General features: G+C 43.0%; 1 protein-coding gene across 6 annotated transcripts in view; it reads left to right on the forward strand.

Moving 5' to 3' along the window:
• Window positions 1-25,611, forward strand: part of grk5l (G protein-coupled receptor kinase 5 like) — a 29,022-nt gene extending 3,411 nt beyond the window's left edge. For 2 of the 6 annotated variants that reach the window (XM_061768625.1, XM_061768627.1), the window contains exons 2-16: window positions 14,903-14,998; window positions 15,124-15,236; window positions 19,121-19,198; window positions 19,308-19,405; window positions 19,523-19,615; window positions 21,017-21,080; window positions 21,559-21,699; window positions 21,787-21,977; window positions 22,380-22,417; window positions 22,785-22,874; window positions 22,951-23,159; window positions 23,247-23,384; window positions 23,791-23,928; window positions 24,054-24,230; window positions 24,329-25,611. In XM_061768625.1, coding sequence (XP_061624609.1) covers window positions 14,903-14,998; window positions 15,124-15,236; window positions 19,121-19,198; window positions 19,308-19,405; window positions 19,523-19,615; window positions 21,017-21,080; window positions 21,559-21,699; window positions 21,787-21,977; window positions 22,380-22,417; window positions 22,785-22,874; window positions 22,951-23,159; window positions 23,247-23,384; window positions 23,791-23,928; window positions 24,054-24,230; window positions 24,329-24,412 — 1,748 coding nt within the window. In that variant the 3' untranslated portion in view covers window positions 24,413-25,611. The remainder of the gene's footprint in view (window positions 1-14,902; window positions 14,999-15,123; window positions 15,237-19,120; window positions 19,199-19,307; window positions 19,406-19,522; window positions 19,616-21,016; window positions 21,081-21,558; window positions 21,700-21,786; window positions 21,978-22,379; window positions 22,418-22,784; window positions 22,875-22,950; window positions 23,160-23,246; window positions 23,385-23,790; window positions 23,929-24,053; window positions 24,231-24,328) is intronic. The other 4 variants (XM_061768626.1, XM_061768628.1, XM_061768629.1 and 1 more) reach the window with 4 other exon arrangements.
• Window positions 25,612-25,636: the final 25 nt, after the last annotated feature.

Raw genomic sequence — 25,636 nt, forward strand, 5'->3', positions numbered from 1 at the left:
AAAAAAAAAAGCAATCACGACCACTGTCTTACATAAAATCCAGAATGGCATTGTGCTCCATCAGTTAGATGCAGCCCATCAGCGATCTAATCAGATTGATTGTTGCATAACAAAGTGAGTGGGCAACTGCCATCCGATCTCCATCGCTCACGCTCCGTTCTCCGTGGAAGATACTTTATGGATGATGAGTGCGTGCGTGCGCTTGCAACAAAACACCCCGATCTCACTGCACGGTCACCCGTGTATCAGTTGACTGTCACGCTCGACGCTCTCACAATGCCGTCACTGTCCGTACGCCATGCGTTCTCGGAGAAAACCGCTGCAGTGACAGCTGATCAACACGATGAAAAGTATTCAGGGCTGACACGGCCGAGCATGTGATGTGCTTGAACATGCCTATTTAACGGTAGCTGACATTTAATAGCGGCCTGTATGGCATATTTCTTCGGGTCAGTTCCTTTGTTTGAATGTGACCGCACACCAGTGTGTCACTGGAGTGACTGCGCGTGTGTGTGTGTGTGTGTGTGCATTGCCTCCCCATTCACAACTCCTCCCGGCAGCGGTTGTAGATTCCAAAACTGGCAAACGTCACCGGCTGTTGAAATGAATGAGAGTACAGGGAGGAAAAACTGCAGCGCTTCGTCCAGATGGCCTCACTAAATTATGTTAACAGAGCGGTAGTATTTCGTTTGGGCCTCAACGGAGTGAATTCCACTCTCCTGCTGCCTGCTGGTGTTCTCTTTCTGTTTCCTTGTTTTGGATGTTTGCTTTCTGACCAGTTCAGTAATACAGTAGATAGTCAGTCTTGGTGGAGAAAAACAACAAGGAGGTTCACTTCCTTTCCTCCCAGAAATATGTGTCTTCATGGGAAATGGTTTAGGCCATATCGCGACAAAGTGATCCAGTGCAAATGAGAGTTTTTGTTCCTTTGTGATTTTCCAAAGTTCTGTGCGTAGATGAGAACATTTGGAAATGTTCCGTGGTCACATGGCGCTGCAAAAACACTTAATGGCGCATCAACTAGTTGTTTTCCTGCTCTTATCAGAATCATCTTTATTTGCCAAGTATGTCCAAAAAAAAAAAAAAAAAAAACACACAAGGAATTTGTCTCCGGTAATTGCAGCCGTTCTAGTACGACAATAGACAGTCAATTGACAGAGAATACTTTTGGGACATAAAGACATTGACAAAAAAACAGTGACTGAGCAATAAAGGGTTGCTCGTTATCTGGTAATGCCGGTACAGAAGCTTTTTTTGTTTTGTTTTGACAGTTGTGCAAAAAGATGCAGAGTCCTCTCGCACTTAGAGCAGTTCGAATGACTAATATCGCAATAGTCCGGTGCAATCACCGTTGTGCAAAGGGCGCCGAGACTTCAAGCGAGTAGTGCGATAATCTGGGGAAAATGTTGATTGTGCAAATGTTGCAGATACTCCTCAGTCAGTGTGTAAATGGAGCAGATGCTACTCTGGCATGAGTGGCCAACAACAACATCTTATGCAGTCAGTGTATTCTTAAAGGCGACACATTATGGAAATGTTACTTTTTAATTTGTAAATGTATCCAAATTGTTGGAACTCTTTGAGTGCCCGCCCATCCATTGTGTGTACAATTCAAGGTCACCTTGCAGCAATTTGTTATTTTATGTTTTCATAATCTTTTTTTCTTTAAAAAAAATATTTCATCAGGTTTCCAAGATAATTTGGGTTGGAAATGCCCAGAATGTCCTTTTTGAAGTTATTCTAGTTGGTCTTTTACACCTGAGATTCGAGTCGGCCGGGTTTCTCATTAATATTCAATATGTAAATTTGAAGTTTGACTCTGATTGGATTGTTTATCTCTAATTAAAATATAGAAAACAGCGTTACTCTGATTGGTCCTTGGCAACATCTCATATTCCATCCATCCATTTTCAACATCGCGTATCCTGGTGATGGTCGCTGGAGCCTATCCCAGCCGACTTCGGGTGAAAGGCGGCCTACACCCTGAACTGGTCGCCAGTCAGTCGCAGGGCAAACATAGACACGGACACCCGTTCGCACTCACATTCACGTCACTGAGTGGGAACCGAACCCACGCTGCCCGCACCAAAGTCAGGCGAGTGGACCACTACACCATCAGTGACACATCTCAGATTATTATTATCATTCTAAATTGTAAATATAGTTAAGTAATGTAAACAACACTTGTATGCTTTTCTTTACTTGATTTGCACTTCCAGCTCCATCCTCATCCTTGACGAAATGGGGCCAAACAGAGCACAATTGGTTCTGAAATACTTGGGAATTTCTCCCACAATGAATAGAAGCTCTTAAAATGGGTTGTGCCCCGAGGTCACATTAGCTAGTTTAAGGTCAGGGCCGAAGCGGTCTATCCCAACCCAGATTGAATCATGAATAGTTGTCTCTTTACTTGTGTCCCTGTAGTATATCTGTGCGTCCCTGAATGTGCACTAGGAATGAATGAAATGAAATGCTTAACTGATGAATACTTGTGAAGCCCAATCTGCACTCTTGTTACGCAAAGCCTAGCCCCTTTCAAATAAAGCAAAAATGTTTCCGTCCACCATGCCTGGAACAAGCCAAGGATCCCGCGTATCGAGATGGGCACCGTAATTGATGAATGGATCATTTCGTATTATGTGGACTGTGCATCAATTGCATCTTGGAGCAATTGGTGCAAAATGGAGTGCGCCACTTGGCTACCAGCAGCAGCAGGTGTCGAAAGAAGAAATGAGGAAAGACGTCACAGCAAACGGTGACGTCTTGTGCACGCTTTAATCGTACAGTAGTGTCAATCAAGCGTCTTCATCGGGGGGGCTGGAGGGAAAGCTGTTGCGATACCGCCACAAGTCACAGCAAGATAGGCCAGCTGCTGTCGGCGGTGCTAACCAAATAAGAGCTGTGCAACTTTCCTCAAATTCATCCGTACAATATGTTGCCTTTGTGTCCAGCTCAATCCGCCATGGGAGCGAATTCATGCCATTAGGCCAGTAAGCAAAGTAGCGCTTTCCTCATTCATCCTTTCGCCACTCACATTAACCTGTGTGGTCCTCCCGTGTTCCCGTCTAAAAGGATGTCACCTTGTCATGACACGCTGTTGACTTTGATCTGGGGGACAACTGGAGTCCGCACAGAGAGATGTGGAGGTGGAAGTGGGTGGCTCTAAAATAAGGTTCATCGTATCGCAGCGGGAGAAACCCGAGAAATACTACGGACTCAGTTGGACTGAGATTTTTGTGTGCAGAATACAGCTCAGTTTTATTGCAATCACATTCATATTTAGATATGTACTGGGTTGCTAAGTGACAGTAATATTACTGTGTTAAAAGTCAAATCTGACCAGAGTACTTGACGGTTCTACGAGCAGTAGTACGTGAAGGCGCCAAGCAAAGAAGACACGAAGATGCACATTTCTACATTGGCTCTGTGTTTTGAGTGGGAGTGTGACTCATTATTTATTTTTTTTCTTCTTGAGTGGAAATATTCATCTCCGTGGCGCTTGCATCTCTATTGTTATTGCTGCTTCTGCCCACACATGCAGTATATGTAACTCTGGATGCAACAAGTTCACGCCTGTTCTTCAGGGCTTGCTGAATGGAACTCCGGGTAAAAGAGTAAAGAATGATTTTGAGTAGAAAAGATAGGCGGAATGAAAAGGATGAAATATTATTATTATGAAATTTTCCACCCTGTCTTGAGCATCTGCTGTTTGTATCGTTGCCATATTTTTAAACGGACCATCCTTTGAATATTTCATGTGCATTAACCTCGGACTACTCAATATCGCCAGCGTGTTTTAAAGCCCCCCACCCTTAGTCAGCAGACACATGCAACATTTGCTTCTTTACGACACGCAATCGCACTTTGCCATGGCGTTAGATTGTGGAAGTTCTTCTCCAAACTGCCATTTACATTGCAGTAACAGTTGTTGACGGTTATTTACCGGACGGAACATGCGACCCAAATATTTTTCAAAGGGCTAAAAAAAATAATAATAATAATATATGTGCGTACAGTAAATCCATCGATCATTATCTGCAGTATAGATTGACAGAAAAAAAGAAACTAGCAGGTCTAAAGCATAGAACAAACTCCGATGTTGAAGGTAAGACAAGCAAGCAACAGCAGGTTTGTGTCAGAAGCACAACAAAGAGATGTTGTCATAACATGGATAAAACCATGTGGAATGTCAACACAGCTGTAAAATATGGAACAAACACATTGGTGTTAGTATCTGTGTGCGTGAGTGCATGTATGTGTGCGCATGAGAGAAGATGAGGGAAGAGATAGCCAGAGAAGGCCAGTGTAGTCACGTTAACCCTGTTCCGCGGCACATGCGCTCAGTTGTCCACGGTAAGTGGGCTCCATTCTTCGTTGTTTGGCACTTCCCGTCATATTTACGCACCTGTGATGTAAATACAAAGCGTCAACCCCAATGACAGGAAATGAAATCATTGCTCATACGAGTACAGAATAGAATACTCTGCCATAAAAGTCACACTATAAAAAAAAATGTATTGCATTCTGCCAACACTAAGGTTGTGTCGATGGAGAGGAATGTTTTATTATGGTGGCCTTTATGGAGATTATGCTCCCTGTCGAAGAATCGTCAGTTCTGATACGATTTGATTTTCAATTCCTTTTTTTTTTGTTGAAATTTTGTCTCTGTGACTCGGCCACTCGTTACCCGGAATCGAGCACCCGCACAAAGCGTTCGGTGTGCATACGCAACTTTGTTGACTGATTTATTTTTTTATTTGAAAAAGGGGTTTGGTAACAAAAAGTGCTTGCAATCTCTCAAGGTTATTAAAAGCGAAGACAGTTTGGAATATTGGAACAGATTTTAGCAAGAAACATGAAGTAGACGCACATGATTAGCTTAGGCGGGCCACATAACATGATGTGGCGGCCCACGTCTGGCCCCCTGGTCTTGAGTTTGACACTGATGTTTTAATACGTGAACTGCGCTTCTGCTTTTTTCCCTTCCGCATTCCACACCGACTGTATTATTAGAACAGGAAGCCCGCTGCACCTGACTCTTCCCAGACAGGAAAGGTACCCTGCCTCGTCTGCTCTTGTGTGGATTCAGTCCTGGCATGCAACTGTCCCCCCCCCCCCCCTTATGAACACATACACAGGCACAAAGTCACTCCAGCAACAACTGCTGCGAGGTCACCGATGGGTTTGACCATCTCAGTGTGTATTAACTCACTGGTTCGTGCCCTTGGGTTGGTTGCTATTTTTAGCAGCAGTGATTACAAGGACACGAAGGAAAATCCTCACAATGTCTTCTATTGCAATGCAGCAACAAGTTTCACGCTGAATTCAAAGGTTTGAATGGTGCGACATGCAGCTCTTTATCGGGATGCAACTGTGCTATTATTGCTGAAAATAAGATGTGTCTTTAATTGTGAATTGGCATGTAGAGTGTTTGCTGTGAGTGCAGATGTGCTCATTGAGCTCAATTCCATGATGGGAGTGGCAAGTTCAGATTTTGCAATTAGGCTGCAGAGCAACGGGACCAACCGACACGACATCATTGTGGAACAGGCGAGAGCGTCTTCCGCCTATAGTCCTCCCCTTGCGCTCAGGTCCGGGCAGTGTTTCCCTCCGCTTCCTGAGGCACGCAAACACAAACTACAGTTAAAGCAAACTACAGGAAGCCCCGGGAATAGCCCCAATATGTCTTCTTTCACTAACAGACCTTTGAGGCTTGTGGAGGGGTTTTATTGCAGGTACTGGATTGCATTGATTTCTGTTGATTGTCTTTTTTTTTTTTTTTTTTTTTTTAACTATTGTTCATTTTGGTATCAGTTATTGCCTCTTCTCCCTGCAAATGAAAACCTTTTACACTTTGCCCAGATGCATTTTTTCATGACAATGCTACATTAGGTAAAAGACAATTTAAAGACAATGTAAACTAGACTTTACACCGATTTTTATCAGGCTGATCGGCTTTAATGTCATAATTCGCCGATCCGATCAATGATGTCATTGATCGGCTCCACAAAAGACATTTACTCCGCGTCACCGTCGTGCACAGTATATTTGAATCCAAAAGCTAGTTTATTTTTAGCATTGTCACGTGTCTTTTGACGTAGACCGGTAAATACATCTGATGGCCAATAAAGTTATTTAAAAAAAATAAAAATAAAATTTTAAAAAAAGACATCGGCGGTGTGGGACAGACAAGACGAATTATGCTCTAAAGTTTCGGTGTGGGTGAAGTCATTTCATCAAAAATAAAGTAATTTAATTACAGTAAGTTAGCACCCATTATTTCAGTCATGTTGTAATGTTCGTTTGACCTGACTGATTAGAATACGCGATCTGACTAGAGCAGTGATTTCCAACCTTTATGGAGCCAAGGAACATATTTTACAATTGAAAAATCTCACGGCACACCAACAAACAAAAATGTCACAAAAAGTGGATAGATTAATTACTGTATGTCCTTCCTGCCATCTAATAGAAGACCATTCAATTGTTCTGTCTGTCACTATGCGTCACTGGCATAAATAGATGAACAAAGATACATTATTTATTGTCAATGTCATTTTTTTGAGCAAGTGATCGGCCCCAAAAATCCTGATCGTGTAAAGCCTAATATAATAATCTTAAATATTTGTAAATCGGCCGGTTCTGTTATTTATCTTTTTGCTCAACGCCCTTCAGCTCTAATGCAAAAGGTTTCCATCTCACCAACAGTTGGACTTGGTGGAGGGGCAGGAAACGGAAGACTTTGCGAGAACAAAGGCGTTTGTATCACGATGCTGCTTTTCGTCACTGTATTGCTACCTTTCTGACCAGCCGGCTGTGACTCAACTGTGAGACCGACATTTCGCAATTCAGGCAAAGGAGGTGATGTGAGAATGTGTGAGAACTAGATAATAAGCCTTGGCTCATTAGGTGTTTTGTGAAGAAAATATCAGGCTGGTACAGATGCGCTGAAGACTCAGAACGGTTGACCTTCTCTGGTGACCTCTGTGCAGCACCCACACACAGCACACATCACATTCTGATGCAGACATTATGAGCCGTGTGCTAATGTATGCTGAAAAGATAAGACTGTATCTTCAATCTAGGCTTATGTTTTTTTGTTTTATTAACTTTAGAAAATAATAAATACAATATATTACATTCGAGGCACAAGATGAGATGGCTGATGGATTGATGAACAAATCATATTTATCACGTACGACAGCACTGTCAAGTCACAATGACCGGTTTAACAAATATGACAAAAAAGGACTTTTTTTTTTATTTTATTTTATTTATTTTTTTTTTTTTTAAATTGCAAATTCCCCCTTAAAGTTTGGCAACACTGTGCGCTCATATGGCTGGATCTGGATTGGAGGCCCAAACAGGACACTGGAAGGGACGAGTTGCGGTTCTGCCATAACGTGTCTTTACAGATGCATGATTTTAGATTTTCTGTCCGATTTTTGGTTTCTAGACCGTATGGGTACAGATCTCTCACGGCACACCCTGGTTGGGAATCACTCTACCAATATTGTTTTGGGTGGGGGGGGGGGCTTGCTCTGCTTTTTGAACATCATCAGATTGTGCAAGCCTACCTAATGAAGTGTCTGATGAATGAGGTATATGAGGTATATGTTGTGTGTGCGTGTGTGCTTGCCCCACATTTGGTTAACGGCGTGGATTCTTTTGTGTGTCGACAGTCTTGAACTGGAGGAACTGGAGGACTACTGGTTAAGTCAAGCCGCCAGAGAGTTCACAGTACAATTGTCTGCACACGCAGAAAACACACCACAGTCACACACATACATGTTTCGGATACCCGTAACCTCCAAGTGTTGCACCAGGAGGATGTCCTTTCCCTCTTGAACCTTATTTTTTTCTCGACTTGACATGCCTTGATGATGTCAGAGATGTTAAGGGGAAACATAAATAAAGTGCAGTGACCACACAGGCCGTATGGAACAAATTAAACTGACATGGGCCTGCGCACAGCAAAGCCTCAGTGCAGTGTATATTTCTGCTGCTGTGTAAGTGATGGATGCTGAGAGCATGAGCTCTGTTTTATAAAACAAATAAATATACACTATGAATCCTGGAAGCAAGGGGAAAATGGTTCACAGAGGACATGGGCTTTCCATACCAGCAAGTTTATTGAATGAATGCATTTCAATCATTTTTATCACTTTTAAAAGGCCTTCCCAATGTAGTGATATGAACCATTGTTTTACAAATTGCTTTCTCGACCTGATTTGTTGCATCCTGCCTGAATAGTTCCCCCTGTAGGGAGCAGATGTATATCAGATTAACACAACAAACAATGTTAAGGGGAATTTGAACTCTTTCCATTCATAGCAAACCATAACACGCACAGATAGAATAATCTGTTACATAAGTTTTAATCATTCACGCTTATTTGTGTGTATATGGGAATTGGGAAATTGTTGTTTTAAAAACAACAGTGTGTGGCACAGTTGTCTCTGCAGTTCACTAAGTGACATGACAATTATAAATAACCGGCTTAGTTGAGAAACATTCGCAGTATTTTGTCACTTCATCATCTGAGGTCAAAAGCCAAAAGACCAGACAACAACTGATCCATGGCGATCTTCTCTTAATTAGGCCCCAATGCTGACATGCAATCTTGATTTGACACCCAAAAAAGGAACATCCTCAAGTTTACAAGTTTCGGGTCACAATGAAGCGAGGCATTGAGGAGTGCAAAAAAAAATGGAAATAAATTCCTTTTTTGAAACCAGAGATCGGATTTTTTTCAACTTGGATAGACCCCAAAACGCCATTGTGTAAAAGTTGAAGGGCAGTGTGGGTTACCCATGTTTACTACAATTATTTCAGATAATGGTGACCATCCACAGGAAGTCATTTGTTTTAGAGCCATTCCCAAAACGGTCTCCAGTAGCTTGATTTTTACAACCCCAATTCCAATGAAGTCGGGACATTGTGTTAAACATAAATAAAAAGAGAATACAATGATTTGCAAATCATGTTCAACCTATATTAAATTGAATACACTAGAAAGACAAGATATTTAATGTTCAAACTGATCAACTCGATTGTTTTTAGCAAATAATCATGAACTTGGAATTTTATGACTGCAACACGTTCCAAAAAAGCTGGGACAGGTGGCAAAAAAGAGTGAGAAAGTTGAGGAATGCTCATCAAACACCTGTTTGGAACATCCCACAGGTGAACAGGCTCATTGGGAGCAGGTGGGTGCCATGATTGGTTAGAAAAGGAGCTTCCCTGAATTGCTCAGTCATTCACAAGCAAAGATCAGAATCAGAATCAGAATCAGAATCATCTTTATTTGCCAAGTATGTCCAAAACACACAAGGAATTTGTCTCCGGTAGTTGGAGCCGCTCTAGTACAACAGACAGTCAATTTACAGAACACTTTGGAGACATAAAGACATTGACAAAAAACAACAACAAACAACAATTGTGCAAAAAGATGCAGAGTCCTCAGTTCGAATGGCTAATAACGCAATAGTCCGGTGCAATGACCATTGTGCAAAGGGCACTGAGACTTCAAGGAGTGTATGCGGTTTAAAGTGACGAGTACTGATGGGGCGAGGTTCACCTCTTTGCATCAAAAACCGACATCAATGTGTAAAGGATATCACCACAGGGACTCAGGAACACTTCAGAAAACCAATGTCAGTAAATACAGTTCGGCGCTACATCCGTAAGTGCAACTTGAAACTCGACTATGCAAAGCAAAAGCCATTTATCAACAACACCCAGAAACGCCGCCGGCTTCTCTGGGCCCGAGCTCATCTAAGATGGACCGATGCAAAGTGGAAAAGTGTTCAGTGGTCCGACGAGTCCGCATTTCAAATAGTTTTTGGAAATTGTGGAAGTCCTGTCCTCGGGGCCAAAGAGGAAAAGAACCATCCGGACTGTTATGGACGCAAAGTTCAAAAGCCAGCATCTGTGATGGTATGGGGCTGTGTTAGTGCCAATGGCATGGGTAACTTACACATCTGTGAAGGCACCATTCATGCTGAAAGGTACATACAGGTTTTGGAGAAACATATGCTGCCATCCAAGCGACATCTTTTTGATGGACGCCCTCCCTGCTTATTTCATCAAGACTATGCCAAACCACATTCTGCACGTGTTACAACAACGTGGCTTCGGAGTAAAAGAGTGCGGGTACTAGACTGGTCTGCCTGCAGTCCAGACCTGTCTCCAATTGAAAATGTGAGGCGCATTATGAAGCGTAAAATACGACAACGGAGACCCCGGACTGTTGAACAGCTGAAGCTGTACATCAAGCGAGAAGGGGAAAGAATTCCACCTACAAAGCTTCAACAATGAGTGTCCTCAGTTCCCAAACGTTTATTGAATGTTGTTAAAAGAAAAGTTGATGTAACACAGTGGTAAACATGAGCCTGTCCCAGCTTTTTTGGAACGTGTTGCAGCCATCAAATTCTAAGTTCATGATTATTTGCTAAAAACAATAAAGTTTTTCAGTTTGAACATTAAATATATTGTCTTTGTCGTGTATTCAATTAAATATAGGTCAAACATGATTTGCGAATGAATGGTTTCCGATTTCATTTATGTTTAACACAACGTCCTAACGTCATTGGAATTGGGGTTGTCGATCGGTGGCAGCAGTGGGGATTAACTCTCACTGCACAGACGTCACAGTTTCACTGAAGGAAATCAAATTATCTGACCACACAGGAACGCAGTATGGCACACAGATGTGGAACATAACTTCCTTTATTAACTGTTTTCCAGGAGCTTAAATCAGTGAGTGTGGCTGCTTATAGCTGATGGCGCATGAAACAATGTTGATGAGTAGCAGGTGCTGCGAGTTAATGATTCTCTTAGGGGATATTTTCATTTCAGTTATTAATACATGCAAGCTTGGTGTTTGTCTGGGGACACATGACCTCTTCTCGAATGCGATGAAGCTGCGTCGTCGACATTTCTACTTGGACACGTGCTGTATTAAAACTGCGTTTCCAAATTTTGGTCATCAAAGTGAAATTGTGAAAGTGAAACTGTTTGTCTGCTCTAACTACAATCATCGTCTTCATTGTCATCATGTGTGGCAAATCAACTAATCATTTTACTAATTCACACTCCTCCTCAAAGAGCACCTCTTCTAAAATGAAATACAGTACTGTCTCATGTATTCAAAATATTTTTGTGTTGTGAAAGTACACCATATGGACGCTATATTTTCTTAGCTTAAGTTGGACTTGTTTTAAGATATTTTCCCTCATATTCAGTAAAAAAAAAAAAAAAAAAACAAGACAAAAAAAGAATTCAGAGCTGGGTTTGAGTTTATTTGGTATCAGTATTTTTCCACTTATTTTAAGGTACAGTGTTTCTCTCGTCTGGACAGCCAGCATATTTTTTTTATTTCAAAAAAATCTGTAATTCTCTGACTGCGTGGGAAATAATTTCACTTGTTTCTAGTCTGAATCCTCTCAAAAGAAATATATATTCCTTCTATTTAGACCGACCATGTTTTCAGTGTAACGAGGACAAGCAGTATAACAAGAAATTGATGGATTTATCAAGATCTATAGACGGGAAGTTGCACACAAACAACACAAAGGAACCTAATGAAAACATGACCACCTCGGTGGAGGTAACAGAGGAATTACTGATGAAGTGGAACAGCAGAGGAGGGGAGGATGAGGCGGTAATGCGTAGACAAAAGTGCTGAAGCTTTCCCTCGGAGGCTCCAGCATGACGTGGTGCCGCTCACATTCCAGCCTTATTACTTAAAGATGTTTGCTTGTCATTGCTTTTCCTGTTCTCATGCTCGCAATATTGCGGCCGAGCCGCTCGCAGTCGTTTTCCACTGCGCTTCGCAGTTGAAGGAATTCTCGGCTTCTTCGGGAGACAACGTATCAATCAAAAGGCAAACAAGAAACTGGACGTAGCAGCTGTAATTGATAAGAAGTAGTCATGATTGTACTTATATCCCTTCTGGGAATGAGGTTAATGCAGGAAAAAAAAAAAGAACAACTGTTAAGTGAGGGCATGATTAATCCACGGATTGATCACAAATATTGCAGTAATGAATGACTAAGTTGTCTTTAAAGATTAAATCGACGTGGATGGAAATCATTTAAGTTCGTGATGCAGAAGGAAGCTGATGCTTGATTATTCACAGCAGTGGAATCCAGTCTCTTAGTCATGTAATGGCCTCTGATGGGAAGTAAGGGGGTCAGAATAGGCTTCTATCTGTGTGGGGACACACACACACACACACACACTCTTCCACTCAGAAAAGCTGCTGAGAAAAAAGTCGTCAGCGAGCCGAGAGACTGAGAGAGGAAGTACAACGTAATCAATAAATTATATATACGAGCTGAGACTATGATTTCATTCAATGGAGAGCCTGCAACAACCCCACCCCGTCTCTCGCTCACTGTCGTCCTTTCCTGGCAGCCAGCAGGCCTTCGTTTGCACTCCACTAAGAAGCAAAGTAAAGCAAAGCAAATGTATTTATATAGCGCATTTCATAGAGACGGTAACTTAATGTGTTTTACACGATTAAAAGCATTTAAAAACAAAGGGGGGGGGGGGGGGGGAACAGCTTATAAACATTTAAAACAAAGAGAAAAAAAATACAATTAAAACAGCGTACAGGTCAAGAAAAGTGGAAATGCGCTAAAAAGCAAGTTTTTAACTTGGACTTAAAAGCATGCACACTTGGGGCTGACGTCACTTCATTTGGCAACTTATTCCATTTGTGTGCAGCATAATGGCTAAATGCTGCTTCACCATGTTTGCTTTGGACTCTGTGCTCCACTATTTGACCCGAGTCTGTTGATCTCAGAGCCCTACTGGGTATATATATCCTATTAGCATTTCTTTCATGTATTCAGGACTTAAACCATTTAGTGATTTATAGACCATCCATCCATCCGTTTTCTGAGCCGCTTATCCTCACAAGGGTTGCGGGCGTGCTGGAGCCTATCCCAGCTATCATCGGGCAGGAGGCGGGGTACACCCTGAACTGGTTGCCAGCTAATCGCAGGGCACACATAAACAAACAACCATTGGCACTCACATTCAATTTAGAGACTTCAATTAACCTACCATGTGGGAGGAAAGCGGAGTGCCCGGAGAAAACCCACGCAGGCACGGGGAGAACATGCAAACTCCACACAGGCGGAGCCGGGGATTGAACCCCGGTCCTCAGAACTGTGAGGCAGACGCTCTAACCAGTCGTCCACCGTGCCGCAGATTTATAGACCAGTAGCAAAAATTTTACATCTATTCTAAAGCTGACTGGAAGCCAGTTTAAAGACTTTAGAATTGGAGTAATATGCTCTGACCTCTTTGTTCCGGTCAGAACCCGAGCTGCAGCATTCTGAATGAGCTGCAGCTGTTTAATGCCCTTTTTAGGGAGTCCAGTAGGAAGACCATTACAATAGTCAAGTCTAATAAAAAATAAAAGCATTGATGAGCTACTTCTCGTCTGCTTGACACACTCTGGATATGTTCTTCAGATGGTAGAAGGCAGTTTTAGTAATTGATTTGACATGACTGTTGAAAGTCAGGTCGAAATCTATCAGAACATCAAGGTTTCGGACTTGGTCTTTGGTTTTTAAAGAGAGTGACTCCAGGTATTTACTAACAGCAATTCTCTTTTCTTTATTGCCCAAAACAATTCTCTCAGTTTTGTTGTGGGTTCATTGAAGAAAATTTTGGCTCATCCAGTTATTTACGTTTTAGACAGTGACACAATACCTCAACTGATGAACTGTAGTCATCTGGAGACACTGCTAGATAGAACTGTGTGTCATCTGCATAGCTATGACAGCAAAATTAAAGTTCTGAAGAACTTGACCCAAGGGTAGCATATACAGGCTGAACAGGAGGGGTCCAAGAACTGACCCTCGAGGGACCCCATAGGTCATTGCCCTTCGATGAGATTGAACACTTCCAATGGTTACAAAATAACTCCTTTCCTCCAGGTCGGACCTGAACCATATAAGGACTGTTCCATTTAGTCCTACGCACGTTTCCAACCTGTTCAGCAGTATATTATGATCTACCGTATCAAAAGCTGCACTGAGGTCCAACAAGACCAGAATTGACACCTTTCTCGAGTCAGTATTCAACCTTATATCATTTAGCACTTTGATAAGAGCAGATTCTGTACTGTGACGAATTCAGACCTTTGATTGACATTTGTCAAAAAGTCCATTTAAGTTAAATAAATTGCTGAGTTGATTAAAAATAACTTTCTTAACAATCTTGGCTATGAAAGGGAGATTTGAGATGGGTCTATAGCTTGCTAACATGGAAGCGTCCAGCGATCTATTTTTTGTTTTTAGCAGAGGCTTAACGGCAGCTACTTTAAGAGCTTTAGGAAACTCGCCTGACTGAAGTGAGCAATTGATTATTTGCTGCAAATCAGCTAGCACAGACTTCGTAATAGCTTCGAAAAAGTCAGATGGTATTGAGTCAAGACAACTCGTTGATGGTTTCAGCTGCTGAACCGTTTTCTCGACAGTTTTTTTTTTTTGGTCAATTGGATCAAATTCCGACATGGTAACAGAGTTTTTCCTGGGTGGCTTCAGATGTAGTATCATTTTAGCATTTTGCTGATTTGTGCAAATATTTAACCTGACGGATTGTATTTTTTCCCCACTAAAACAACAAGCAAATTCATTGCATTTATCTGCTGTTAGGTGTTCTGGATCTATCTGATTCCGGGGGGGTTGCAAGCTTGTCAACCACAGCAAACAGAGTGCGAGTATTGTTGAAGTTCTTACTGATGATTTCAGGAAGGTTTCGCTGTCTAGCCCTGACTAACTCTTGGTTAAAATGACAAAGACTTTGTCTGTAGAGGTCATCGTCAATTTGGAGTTTAGTTTTTCTCCACTTACTACTACTACTCGTTTTGCTCTCGCCACAGGTGGAGGAGGCAAGCGGAAAGGGAGGAGCAAAAAATGGAAGGCGATCCTTCGTTTTCCCCACATAAGTCAGTGCACTGAGCTGGGCAACAGCATTGGTATGGTTTGTGTGTGTGTGTGTGTGTGTGTGTGTGTGTGTGTGCGCACGCGTGCTCGCTGGCTTGAGTGGGACAAAAGTGTGTCTGGCAGTGTTTTAAAGTATTGTGTTTCTCTGTCTTTGTAGAGAAGGACTATGTCAGCATCTGTGAGAAACAGCCTATCGGAAGGCAGCTCTTCCGAGTTTACTGCGAGACCAGACCAAAACTGCAACGCTGCATTCAACTACTGGATGCAATGGTAGGCGCACGCACACACACACACACACACAGACACACGCACACACATATGATGTAAGAGTGGTGGATGAAATAGTGACGCTTGATTCATTGTCGCCAGCGATGATCATCTGAACGGGTTCCAAGTCCAATGAAAGAGAGGGAATGACAAGCTCAAAATATCAGCCATCTCTTTTTATTTTCATCCACATCCTTTCAACTTTGTGTTTCGCGATGATCGTAACGGGAGACGGGCGTTGCGGTGGCCGCCGTGACCGCTCGTCGCCGGCCGCAAGGGTTCGTGGGGTGCAGGGGCAGGAAAACGGGTGTTAAAAATTAGGAAGAGAGAAAGAAAAAACCAAAGGAATCAGCAGGGGTGACTTGTCGTGCTGGCTGTGGCCGCTTCACAGCAAACCTTCGCCCGGACACGAGGGTGCCTACGACCCCCGAAGTGGGAGGAGCATATCAATGTGGCACAACTGAAGCGAATCTTCAGTAAGTATAAATATCCCCTGCCATCAAATGGAAGGGGACCTTTAAGACTTTTAGCGTGTAGAATAATTTTTTTTTAAAAAAAGTTAAACCCAGCCGTTGCGTAAGTTGAGAGTGGAAACACGGCGACCAATGGCATCACTTTTGTTGCCATGCCAGACTTTCCCTTTTTGTGATGCGGCAACTTCTTGGAGTCATGTCGTCATGGTGAGGTTGCCTGACAACCAGAAGAGCGATAACGCAACGCCCCTTGCATCGGTACGACCACAAACTAGTTTTTGGTGTTGAAGACTTCAATTACTGCAAAAGAGCTGGGAAAAAAACACTGTACTGTACTCCAAAAAAGGCAGCATGGTTTCTCACACCACTGTCCAATTCCAGCATCTGCCCCCATTACACCGCCCGCACAGGCACACAAATCCCCCCCCCCCCCCCCCCCCCCCTCCTTCTGTCACTGTCAAACCGCCGTAAAAGTGGGGGAACCCACTGTAAATGCAGTCATCCCACAGGTAGTTAATTCTGCACATTCCCACTCTCCTCACAATGAAGCGGACCTGAGCGATTATAACCATGCAGGTGCTTGGCCTCAAGTCAATGAACAAGGCCACACCGGTGCAGTCAGGAGGCTTTAATGTAGCTTAATCACCACCCTTTGTATTTCTTCAGTAAAATCACTTTGTTGCTCTTATCTGAGGAGGAAAATTTGTTCGACACGTGAAACGTGGTTATATGGAACGCCGTGAAACAGAGTGCGCTTGGCCATTTGGAAGCGAGCGAGCGAGCTTTTTCCAGTTTGCGCGGCTGAGGAAGGACTGTGCTCAGGGGTTCCACGAGAAAGGGCGCGCACGCGTGCTGGATCCCCCCCCCCCCCCCTTGCTTCCAAAAGGTTAACGGGGCGTCTTTACCATTTGGTGAGCTCTTACAATGTAAATGATTACATTTTAGAGTGACGTTGAGGTCAGGTGGAGGTGCAATTTGCTCAAGTGAATGAAGTTGTATGCCTTGAGCATACTCATTTAACAATGTATTAATTGAAAATGATGCAATAAACGTTTTACGACAAACGTGCCTTCATTTTAGTCATCGTGTCGTATGTTGTTCATCTCGCGGACAGATGTACCTAATAATTCGGCCGGGGACAGTGTATACGAGTAGTATGTCCTTTGTGCCGTGTTCCGAAGTGTCAGTGACGCTGCTGCTTTTTAAAGCCTAAATCTCCAGGCTTATGTGCGTATGCGCTGTATGTATACGTGTGTGTGCGTGCGTGTGCTTTATAGTGGAAAGATGGTGACGTTGGTGTGACACTCCAGGACCTCGAGGAATCCTGCCGTGTTTTCTGTGTGGTTGCCAGGCAACACAGGGCCTTGTTGGGGGGAAAAAGCCACTGAAAGACGGTGTCGGGCCAGCGCGCGGACTGGGTGCCTTGTTGCTTTTTCCTCGTGGAAAGTTAGAAGTGCTCACTCTGAAATGCGTCAGAGTGCTTTTCATGCCTCTGAGAGGCTCACTATGTGGAGCCTTTAGCAGACGTGCGTGTCTGCGTGAATGACAGCATATGTAATGACACAAAGCCAACTGGGCCATATGTTGCGGTGAGAGTGACAGCAGCACACACGCATTTAGGGCCATATTTTCCTGTTTGTGCGTTAGTTTTTTTTTTTTTTTTTTTTTTTTAAGTGCCTAGACTTGCACACCTTTCATATCCCGTCCAGCTTTCTGACACACCCACTGCGCGTAAGCTTTAAATGAACACAGAATCACCAAAAAGGCATGATTTACTGACATGGTAGGCTGCATAGAAATCTTGGTTAATTTTCTATAAACTTGTGAATGTCATTGAAAATCAATCATTGAAAAGATAAAGCACATTTTATATTTGAAAATCTTTAGGTAGTGGATGCAGGGTGTATAGACAGCCAGTCGGGACGTGTGGAACGCTCCGGCTGCACTTAAAGTGCGGTTGCATTCATTACATCCAATAAAAGTCATTTCATCCGAATACTGCGCTTAATACCGAATGCGTCTTTGATCAGCGGTCTGAACCTTTTCTCCACCACATACCAGTTTCACATTGACATATATACATATGTTGACGGTCCGACTGTAAAATGTCATAAAAACAAATGCTAAAAATCTATAAATTCACCCTTACACGATTCCAGTTAATTGAATCGTTATAATTAGTGGGAGCGCTGCGCTTGTTTCTCAACAACAACAATACTCTTTATTGTGGTTTTGTGTGGCGTTGTCAAGTTTGCGGTCGTGTAGAATTGCACTGCACCATGCAACGAGGGCTTCTCCGGGAGTCGGAGCCGCTCGAGTACGACAACAGACAATCAATTGACAGAGAATACTTTTGAGACATGAAGACATTGAGAAAAACAGTCGCTGCAAATGCATTGCTATTTGAATAATCCGTTTCAGAGAGGAAACAGCCCTCTTATTCCAGCTTCTTAAATATAAATAATACATGCTTTCTCCAATCATCTGTGTCAGTTAATGTTGAGTTAAGAGACCAAAAGAGACACTCGAGGACATTGTGTTAGCCTTTCAAGAACAATGTGTATTTCTTCTTCCACTCGTTTTGCAAAGAAATGATTTGGGGGGACTTAAGTTAGATTAACATACAGAATCTAGTTTACAAATATTTCAAACCAGATGGGACTTGAATGGTGTTGGTGCTCTGAGCAATTTGGGATTTGGTGCCTTGCTCCAGGGCATTTTGGAACCTGTATCTCAGTAGCAACTCATCCCAGTTGTTTTGGGGGTCCTTAGCTTTTTCACAGCGGATCTTGGACTTGCAACCCTTACGTCCCGAAGCCGAGTCCCTAACAAAAGTTCAGATCAAACTGAGCTTCTGCCATCCGTCCATTTTATTTCTACACGCAGAAAAGCCTGAGCAGAGATTCAAACTCAGAATCTGTGATTTGCAGACGCTCGAGCAACGTGCCCCACCGTGCCAACCTCTACCAACTCATAACAAAAAAATAACTTCAAAAATAACAATTACCACAGCTCTGTCGTCGAGGGTTTGAATCCGGGCTCCGACATTCCTGTGTGGTGTTTGCGTGGGTTTTCTCCGGGTACCCCGGCTTCCCCTCCGCATTTCAAAAGCATGCACGATAGGTTGAACGAAGACTAAATTGTCCGTAAGTGTGAATGTGAGCGCGAATGGTTGTTCGGTTGTACGTGCCCTGACATTGGCCTCATCTGCTGAGGATAAGCAGTAGAGAAAATGGATGAATAAGCCTTTTGGGATTTTAGGTTTTTTTTAGAGGCCTTTGGGATAGTCTGGGATAGGCTGCCTCATTTAATGAATATATACATTTTCCACGCAACCGACTTGTTCACAACTTGCGGCACGATAGAACGCATCCTCTGGATGTTGACGATGATGCGAATTATTTGCTCGTGCAGGAGGATTACGAGGTGACGCCTGATGAAAAAAGAAAAAGCAGAGGGGACCAGATTATCAAGACCTTTCTTTCCAAACAAGTCAGTTCATTTCCCCTATTTTTTTTCATGTACACAATAAATGTGGAGACTAATATTGTCCTGTTGGAGGAGTGATGACAAGTATTTTCTATGCATGTCGTTGACGTAGTCAGCTGAGCGTGTGGACATCGCAGAGGTCTTCGCAGATCAGTGCCGAGAGAACCTCGAGCTCAGTCCGTGTAAGGAGATCTTCAGCAACTGCCGCAAGTGAGTCACCTCTCCATCTTGCCTCCCCGTTGGACTCACCTGACCGTTCTACATGTGCAGCGTATCGAGAACCGGCTTATTTGTTGTATTTATTTTACCCGTTGTGTTTGGACGCAGAGCCGTCCACGACTACCTGAGCGGGGCGCCGTTCGCAGATTTTGAGAACAGCATGTACTTTGACCGCTTCCTGCAGTGGAAGATCCTGGAGAGGTCAGTGGTTAAGCGGACAGCTAGTTTTATGCTGTTGTTTATTTTGTTTATTTGTTTGTTTTTGCTCTGGTTATGGCCAACAGTAACCATTAGTTGTCTCATTTAAAGCGAGGCGACAATACAATAAAATATCATGCAGAATTTCACAAATACCGTCATTTTCAGACTTATTTTTCCATATTACAGATCATTGTGAATAGGTGATTTTTTTTTCTTTCCCCCCCCACACATAGCGGGATAGGTTGCCCCAAAAATCTGCAAATTTGTGAAATTGCGAATGAGGTCCACTGTGCACCGATTCCATTCGTTTTAGATTTGTTCTCCATAAAACAAAACAATTCAAATTCCCACCTGTCTCCTTAGTGTAATAGTTTTTTGTTTTTTTTCCCCACACTATCCACTCCGAATTGTTCTCTTATGTCAGTCTATTATTCATGATGTTGTGTGTCTTTATCCATTTGCTCAACTGTCAAATTGTTTTGAAAGTGAAGTGGGAGCTACTTAAGTTAGCCTCAAACCGTTCCTCTATTCCGCATCAAAACGCAACAGCTTCAATGAATAAAATAAAATAAAAACAAGCATACAGAACAATTCAGCCCCAGTTCCAGTTTGCTTGAATAGTCCGATGTTATGAAGCGGACCAACATGATGTGTAACAGTTTTTGGCAGCCTCCTTCTGGGTGCAGTGGAATAGTACCCAAAGCGAAACACACAGCAGACTGTTGATTGAGCGTCAGAATCACTTCGGTTTGGAGTGGCAAGAACGCAACACGTGCTTTTTCTCAGAAGAAAACCTATTCTCTACTTTCCAGTCATTCTAACAAGGCAAAACGAAATAGTTGCTCAAATACGGTTAGTAGGAGCTCACAAAAATAGAATACCGAGTTTGGTGTGGATCTAGAATTCGAAGTCTGTTTGAGTCACCACAGAGTCAATGGTACAATCCACCCCACAGAATCAAATTGGACATCTGGACATCTTTCTCCCTAAATCAGGAATTGGCCTGCTAACTAATAAACAGATGGACATCCAAAAAGAGAACAGGGCCACAACATGTGGCTACCTGTAAAGAGGAAAGTGCCAGATGCGACAAGCAGGTTTTGCAAGGCAACAGCTGACTTGTGGAAGCTCCTAATAGGAGTTGATCACTCTTGGCAGGAACATCTCTGATGCAGAGCGAGCAGCGTATCAGATGCAGCTCCGAGTAAACAGCAGGCTCTCAGAGCATCCTTGATCATATCCGTTGTCTGGGAAGTCAAATTGCACGCGAGAGGCCCCACCCCGTGCATAGGAAACAGACTCAGGATGGAATTGAGTTGTGCAGATCATATCTCTGCCCCAATCAATAATACGCTATATGAGCATGTATTAATGGGTTTTCCTGTGTCTGTGTTTTGTCAGGCAACCAATCACGAAAGACACGTTTAGACAGTACCGAGTGCTGGGGAAGGGAGGATTTGGAGAGGTGAGAGAAACCGGTTGGTCATACGCTGTACGGGCAACACTAATGAGACTCCACAAAGGTAAAAAAAAAAAAAAAAAAAAAAAATCCAAAATCCAAAATATACAAACTTCAACTATTCTGGAGATACTTTCCGGAAGATTTGTGGGAAATGAATGCGAGGTCGGATGTCACTGATGCGGGACGAGAAGGCCTGCCTGGCAGTCTTTGCTGTAGAAATCCCAAAGAATGTTTGAGAGTACTGATGGATCGTTCCACTCCAAACTTTAATGGACCTTGCTAGGCTTTCCACAACACTCTTCCTACAAAGTTGAAAGCATAGAATTGCTCAAGATGTCTTGGTGAGATTCCGGGAAAAACGAGCCCAAATTTAGTTCGTAGGTGTGTCTCAGTACATAAAATAAGCTGATGATGCATTTATTGTTTATGGATTGCAATGTGAATCATGTTGTGCGATGTACTTTTGGTTTGTCTCACTCAGGTGTGCGCCTGTCAAGTTCGAGCTACAGGAAAGATGTATGCCTGCAAGAAGCTGGAGAAGAAGAGGATAAAGAAGAGGAAAGGAGAGTCGATGGCCCTCAACGAGAAGCAGATCTTGGAGAAAGTTAACAGTAGATTTGTTGTGAGTAAACGTTCCAAAGCCAGTGCTGTCTGCTTTGGCTCCTGTGCACCAACTTTCAACCCACTGAACACGTTCCCTGGTCTCCAGGTGAGTTTGGCGTATGCGTACGAGACCAAAGACGCTCTCTGTCTGGTGCTGACCATCATGAATGGTGGTGACCTAAAGTTTCACATCTACAACATGGGCACGCCAGGCTTTGACAAAGACAGGGTCCAGTTCTATGCTGCTCAGATCTGTTGCGGTCTCAAGCATCTTCATAGGGAATCCATTGTCTACAGGTATCAATCTAAAGAATGCATTTGATGTTGTGTTCAGAAGTTTATCAGAAATATCCATCTACAATTTAAGCCAGAAGCAGCTGGTCCTAATGAAACTTGCTGAAAGACATTTAACCAAATATAAGTAGGTCTACGTCTGCAGATACTGTGTTTTATCCCGTAGGTTCATTTTTGACCATGTTCGGATTAGAAAATCCAAAACATGCTTCCATACTTGCATAATCATTCCGCCGTGGAAAAAGAATTACAATCAAGTTCAAATAATCATAAGAAAAATAATAATAATTGGCATTCATGCCTGTGATGACTATACTTGTATGTAAACTGCTGATCACAACTCGAACGGGTTGAAATGAGCAGAAGATGTTTCATTGAAGTCAAATGTTTTTTGTTTTTTTGCAGAGATTTGAAACCAGAGAACATCCTACTTGATGACAACGGTGGGTTTTAAGCTCAGATTTCAGTTTCGAGTGTTCGGTGTAGTTGATTTTAGTTTTTGTATTCCGCTCGTTTGTCTGCGTTTCCTGTGATTGATTGGCAACCAGTCTGGGGTCGGTTTAGCCGCTCTCCAGCCTCGTCCAAAGTCAGCTCACCTGCGACCTTAATGAGGACACGTGGCACAGAACAAAAGATGGATGTTTGTATTCTGATATCAGGAGAGAAAGAATTATCACAATCTCCAATGATGATGTAAGACTTTTGGACAGTGCTGTCGTTTTGTTTTGTTTTGTTTTGTTTTGTTTTGTGTTGCTGCGACCGTGTCAGTTGTATAATTAGAGCATTAGCTTTGCTTTTGTTGTACTTCAGGACACATCCGTATTTCTGACCTGGGCCTTGCCATTAAAGTGCCTGCAGGGGAGATGATCAGAGGAAGAGTGGGCACAGTGGGCTACATGGGTAAGTCTCAAGCTGACCGACATCTCTGGTCGCACGTGCAAGTCGCTCATCTGACCACCTCTTTGTTCCCGTTTAGCTCCGGAAGTCATCAACAATGAAAAGTACGGGATGAGTCCTGATTGGTGGGGGCTGGGCTGCCTCGTGTACGAGATGACCGTAGGGCGATCGCCCTTCCGTGCCCGCAAAGAGCGAGTGAAGCGGGAGGAGGTGGAGAGGAGGGTGCAGGGGGAAGAGGAAGAGTACAACGACAAGTTTACGGAGGACACCAAGGAAATCTGCAGAAGGGTGAGGGCTTTACTCAAAGAGGTTTCCATGCGGACTGGATGGACGGGAAATAATGTAGCGATTCTTCGCTCCTTCATACTCACCTAGCTGCTCACCAAAGACCCGAAGCAGAGGCTGGGCTGCCAGGGGGACAGAGCGGCAGGCGTCAAGGCCCACGCCTTCTTCAAAAACATCAACTTCAAGAGGCTGGAAGCTGGAATAGTGGAGCCTCCTTTTGTGCCTGACGTGAGTAGTGATACGGTGTTCCTGGTGCTGTAACGCACTTCATCGTTCGTGTCTCGGCTGATCTGTTTTTTTTTTTTTTTTTTTTTTTTTAAAGCGAGCTTTTAACAAAGTTTAAATGCTTTTTAAAAAAAAATTAGTGTCAGAGGGATAAAAGGATGGATTTTTATAGGTTCTCTCTATTTTGCGGATTTTCATCGATCCTCACAAAAAAACTGTTCACTCTATATTACTCTGCAAACGGTATTATTATTATTATTGAAAGCAGATTTAATGAATGTGTACCTAATGTTGTGTCTGGTGAGTGTATGTACATTAAGAACAAGTTGTAATTTTCAAGATTCTTTTTGAGCTCAGGAAAACAAACAAAAGAAAACAAAAAAATGCATTTCCTCTCACGCTTTTGCAGCCTCGGGCAGTCTACTGTAAGGATGTGTTGGACATCGAGCAGTTCTCCACAGTCAAGGGAGTCAATTTGGACCAAACTGACAACGACTTCTACTCCAAATTTGCTACAGGCAGTGTTTCCATCCCATGGCAGAATGAGGTAACCAAAAACAACAACAAAAAACAACAACTGTGCAGTACGTATTTGAATTCTTTCAGTAAAGTTGAATTTATTTTGTCTTTTGCTCTGCCTGCTTTGACTGACTCGTTCCATCAACAATGGAGCACTGCAATGTTTGTAAAAGGCCAAAGGTCTCCTCTCTTCTCCAGATGATAGAAACGGAGTGTTTCAGAGATCTGAATGTGTTCGCCCCTCAAGGGATGAGACCTCCGGACCTTGACTGGAGTCAACCTCCGGAGCCTCCCAGACGCAGCCTGCTGGACAGGATCTTCAGGAGGCACGTACGTAGACACAATCGTTCGTGCGTTTGGTGACACAAATTGCAATTCTAACGCAAAACCTTTCTTGGCTTTTTTTTTTTGTTTTGTTTTTTTTTCAGCACCCAGAGGTGTCTATTTCCCACAGCCGTGTGCAGTCTTCCAGCGTGAACTCTGTGGACTCAATGTCCAACTCTGCCCCCTAGTGGTGCAGTGACAGCATGGGAGCCATCCACACAAAGGGAAGAAGCTCTGAGGGTTTACCCGCTGCTAATTAGTTCAGAGCTGGGTCCTGAGACAGCCTGTCTAAAGTCTCACGGGTCAGCCCATAAAGGAGGTTGACCGGGCCATTTTTTTTTTTTAGTGAGATGGTCAGAGACATTTTGAAATATTTGGACAAACCCTCGTACCCTCAGGATCGTTGGACTACGGCGCAGCGCCACTTGTGTTGCTGAAAGAGTTAAAACGAGAGAAACTAAGCTAATATTCTTTTTCAGGGGGATCCATTGTATTACGAAGACCCACTACAAGGAATAGAAAAGTGGGTCCTTGGTGATGTTTCTTTTTCCAGAAATAGTCTTTTACTTCCGGGCCTGTACCAATAGCTATCCATCTATTTATAGTGTCACCATCTGTATATCACTGATATTACCTTCTGTGTATTTCCCACCTGTCTTACCTCGCAGCACTCCTTAACATTCAGAACAGTCCGCGACCTCGGCTCGTAATAGGCATCGCCTCGTGTCCGCTCAGGCCAAAGATGACGGATCAGCTGTGTGATGTTGATTTAGTGGTCTGAAGTTGTCTTTTAGAATCATGTGAGATCAGTTTGTGGGCTGTTTGATTAGTATAATACACGCATTCTTCATATGTGAGCCTGCAGGCATATCATACGGCTTGCATACAGACGCGTTGTGTAAACAGCGGTGTGAGAATCGCGGTTGCATGGACAAGCGTACGTATGGACAGCTGTATCCCTTTTGCTTCTGCATACCTCATTCCACTGATGTTAATGTATACCACACAGGCATCTCCCTCAGTTTACAGTGTCACTTTATAGTTGACATTATGTGACATTATAAAGAATAATGACTATACTGCACAGGAGCAGAAATATTTTGTTTTGTTGAGGGATTTTTCTGCACAGTCCCGGTGAAACGGAGAGGAACACATGCACTCAGCCTGACTTAGAAGTTGCACATTTTACAAAAATGTCATGCTGTTTTTTTTTTTGTTTGTTTGTTTTCACCAAAATGAAAATGTTTTACCTCTGAAGGCACATGATTGCATTGGTAATTCCGTGCAATGCGTCTTTTCTACAGTTTAGTTACAGCATCTGAAATGTTAAGTGTTCTTGTTTCCTTCATGCCTTTTACATTTCAATAATATTACTGCCTCACTATTACATGTACCGGTTTTTGTCTTTTTCT

The sequence above is a fragment of the Phyllopteryx taeniolatus genome, chromosome 3 (genome assembly GCF_024500385.1).
Source record: "Phyllopteryx taeniolatus isolate TA_2022b chromosome 3, UOR_Ptae_1.2, whole genome shotgun sequence".
Taxonomy (NCBI): domain Eukaryota; kingdom Metazoa; phylum Chordata; class Actinopteri; order Syngnathiformes; family Syngnathidae; genus Phyllopteryx; species Phyllopteryx taeniolatus.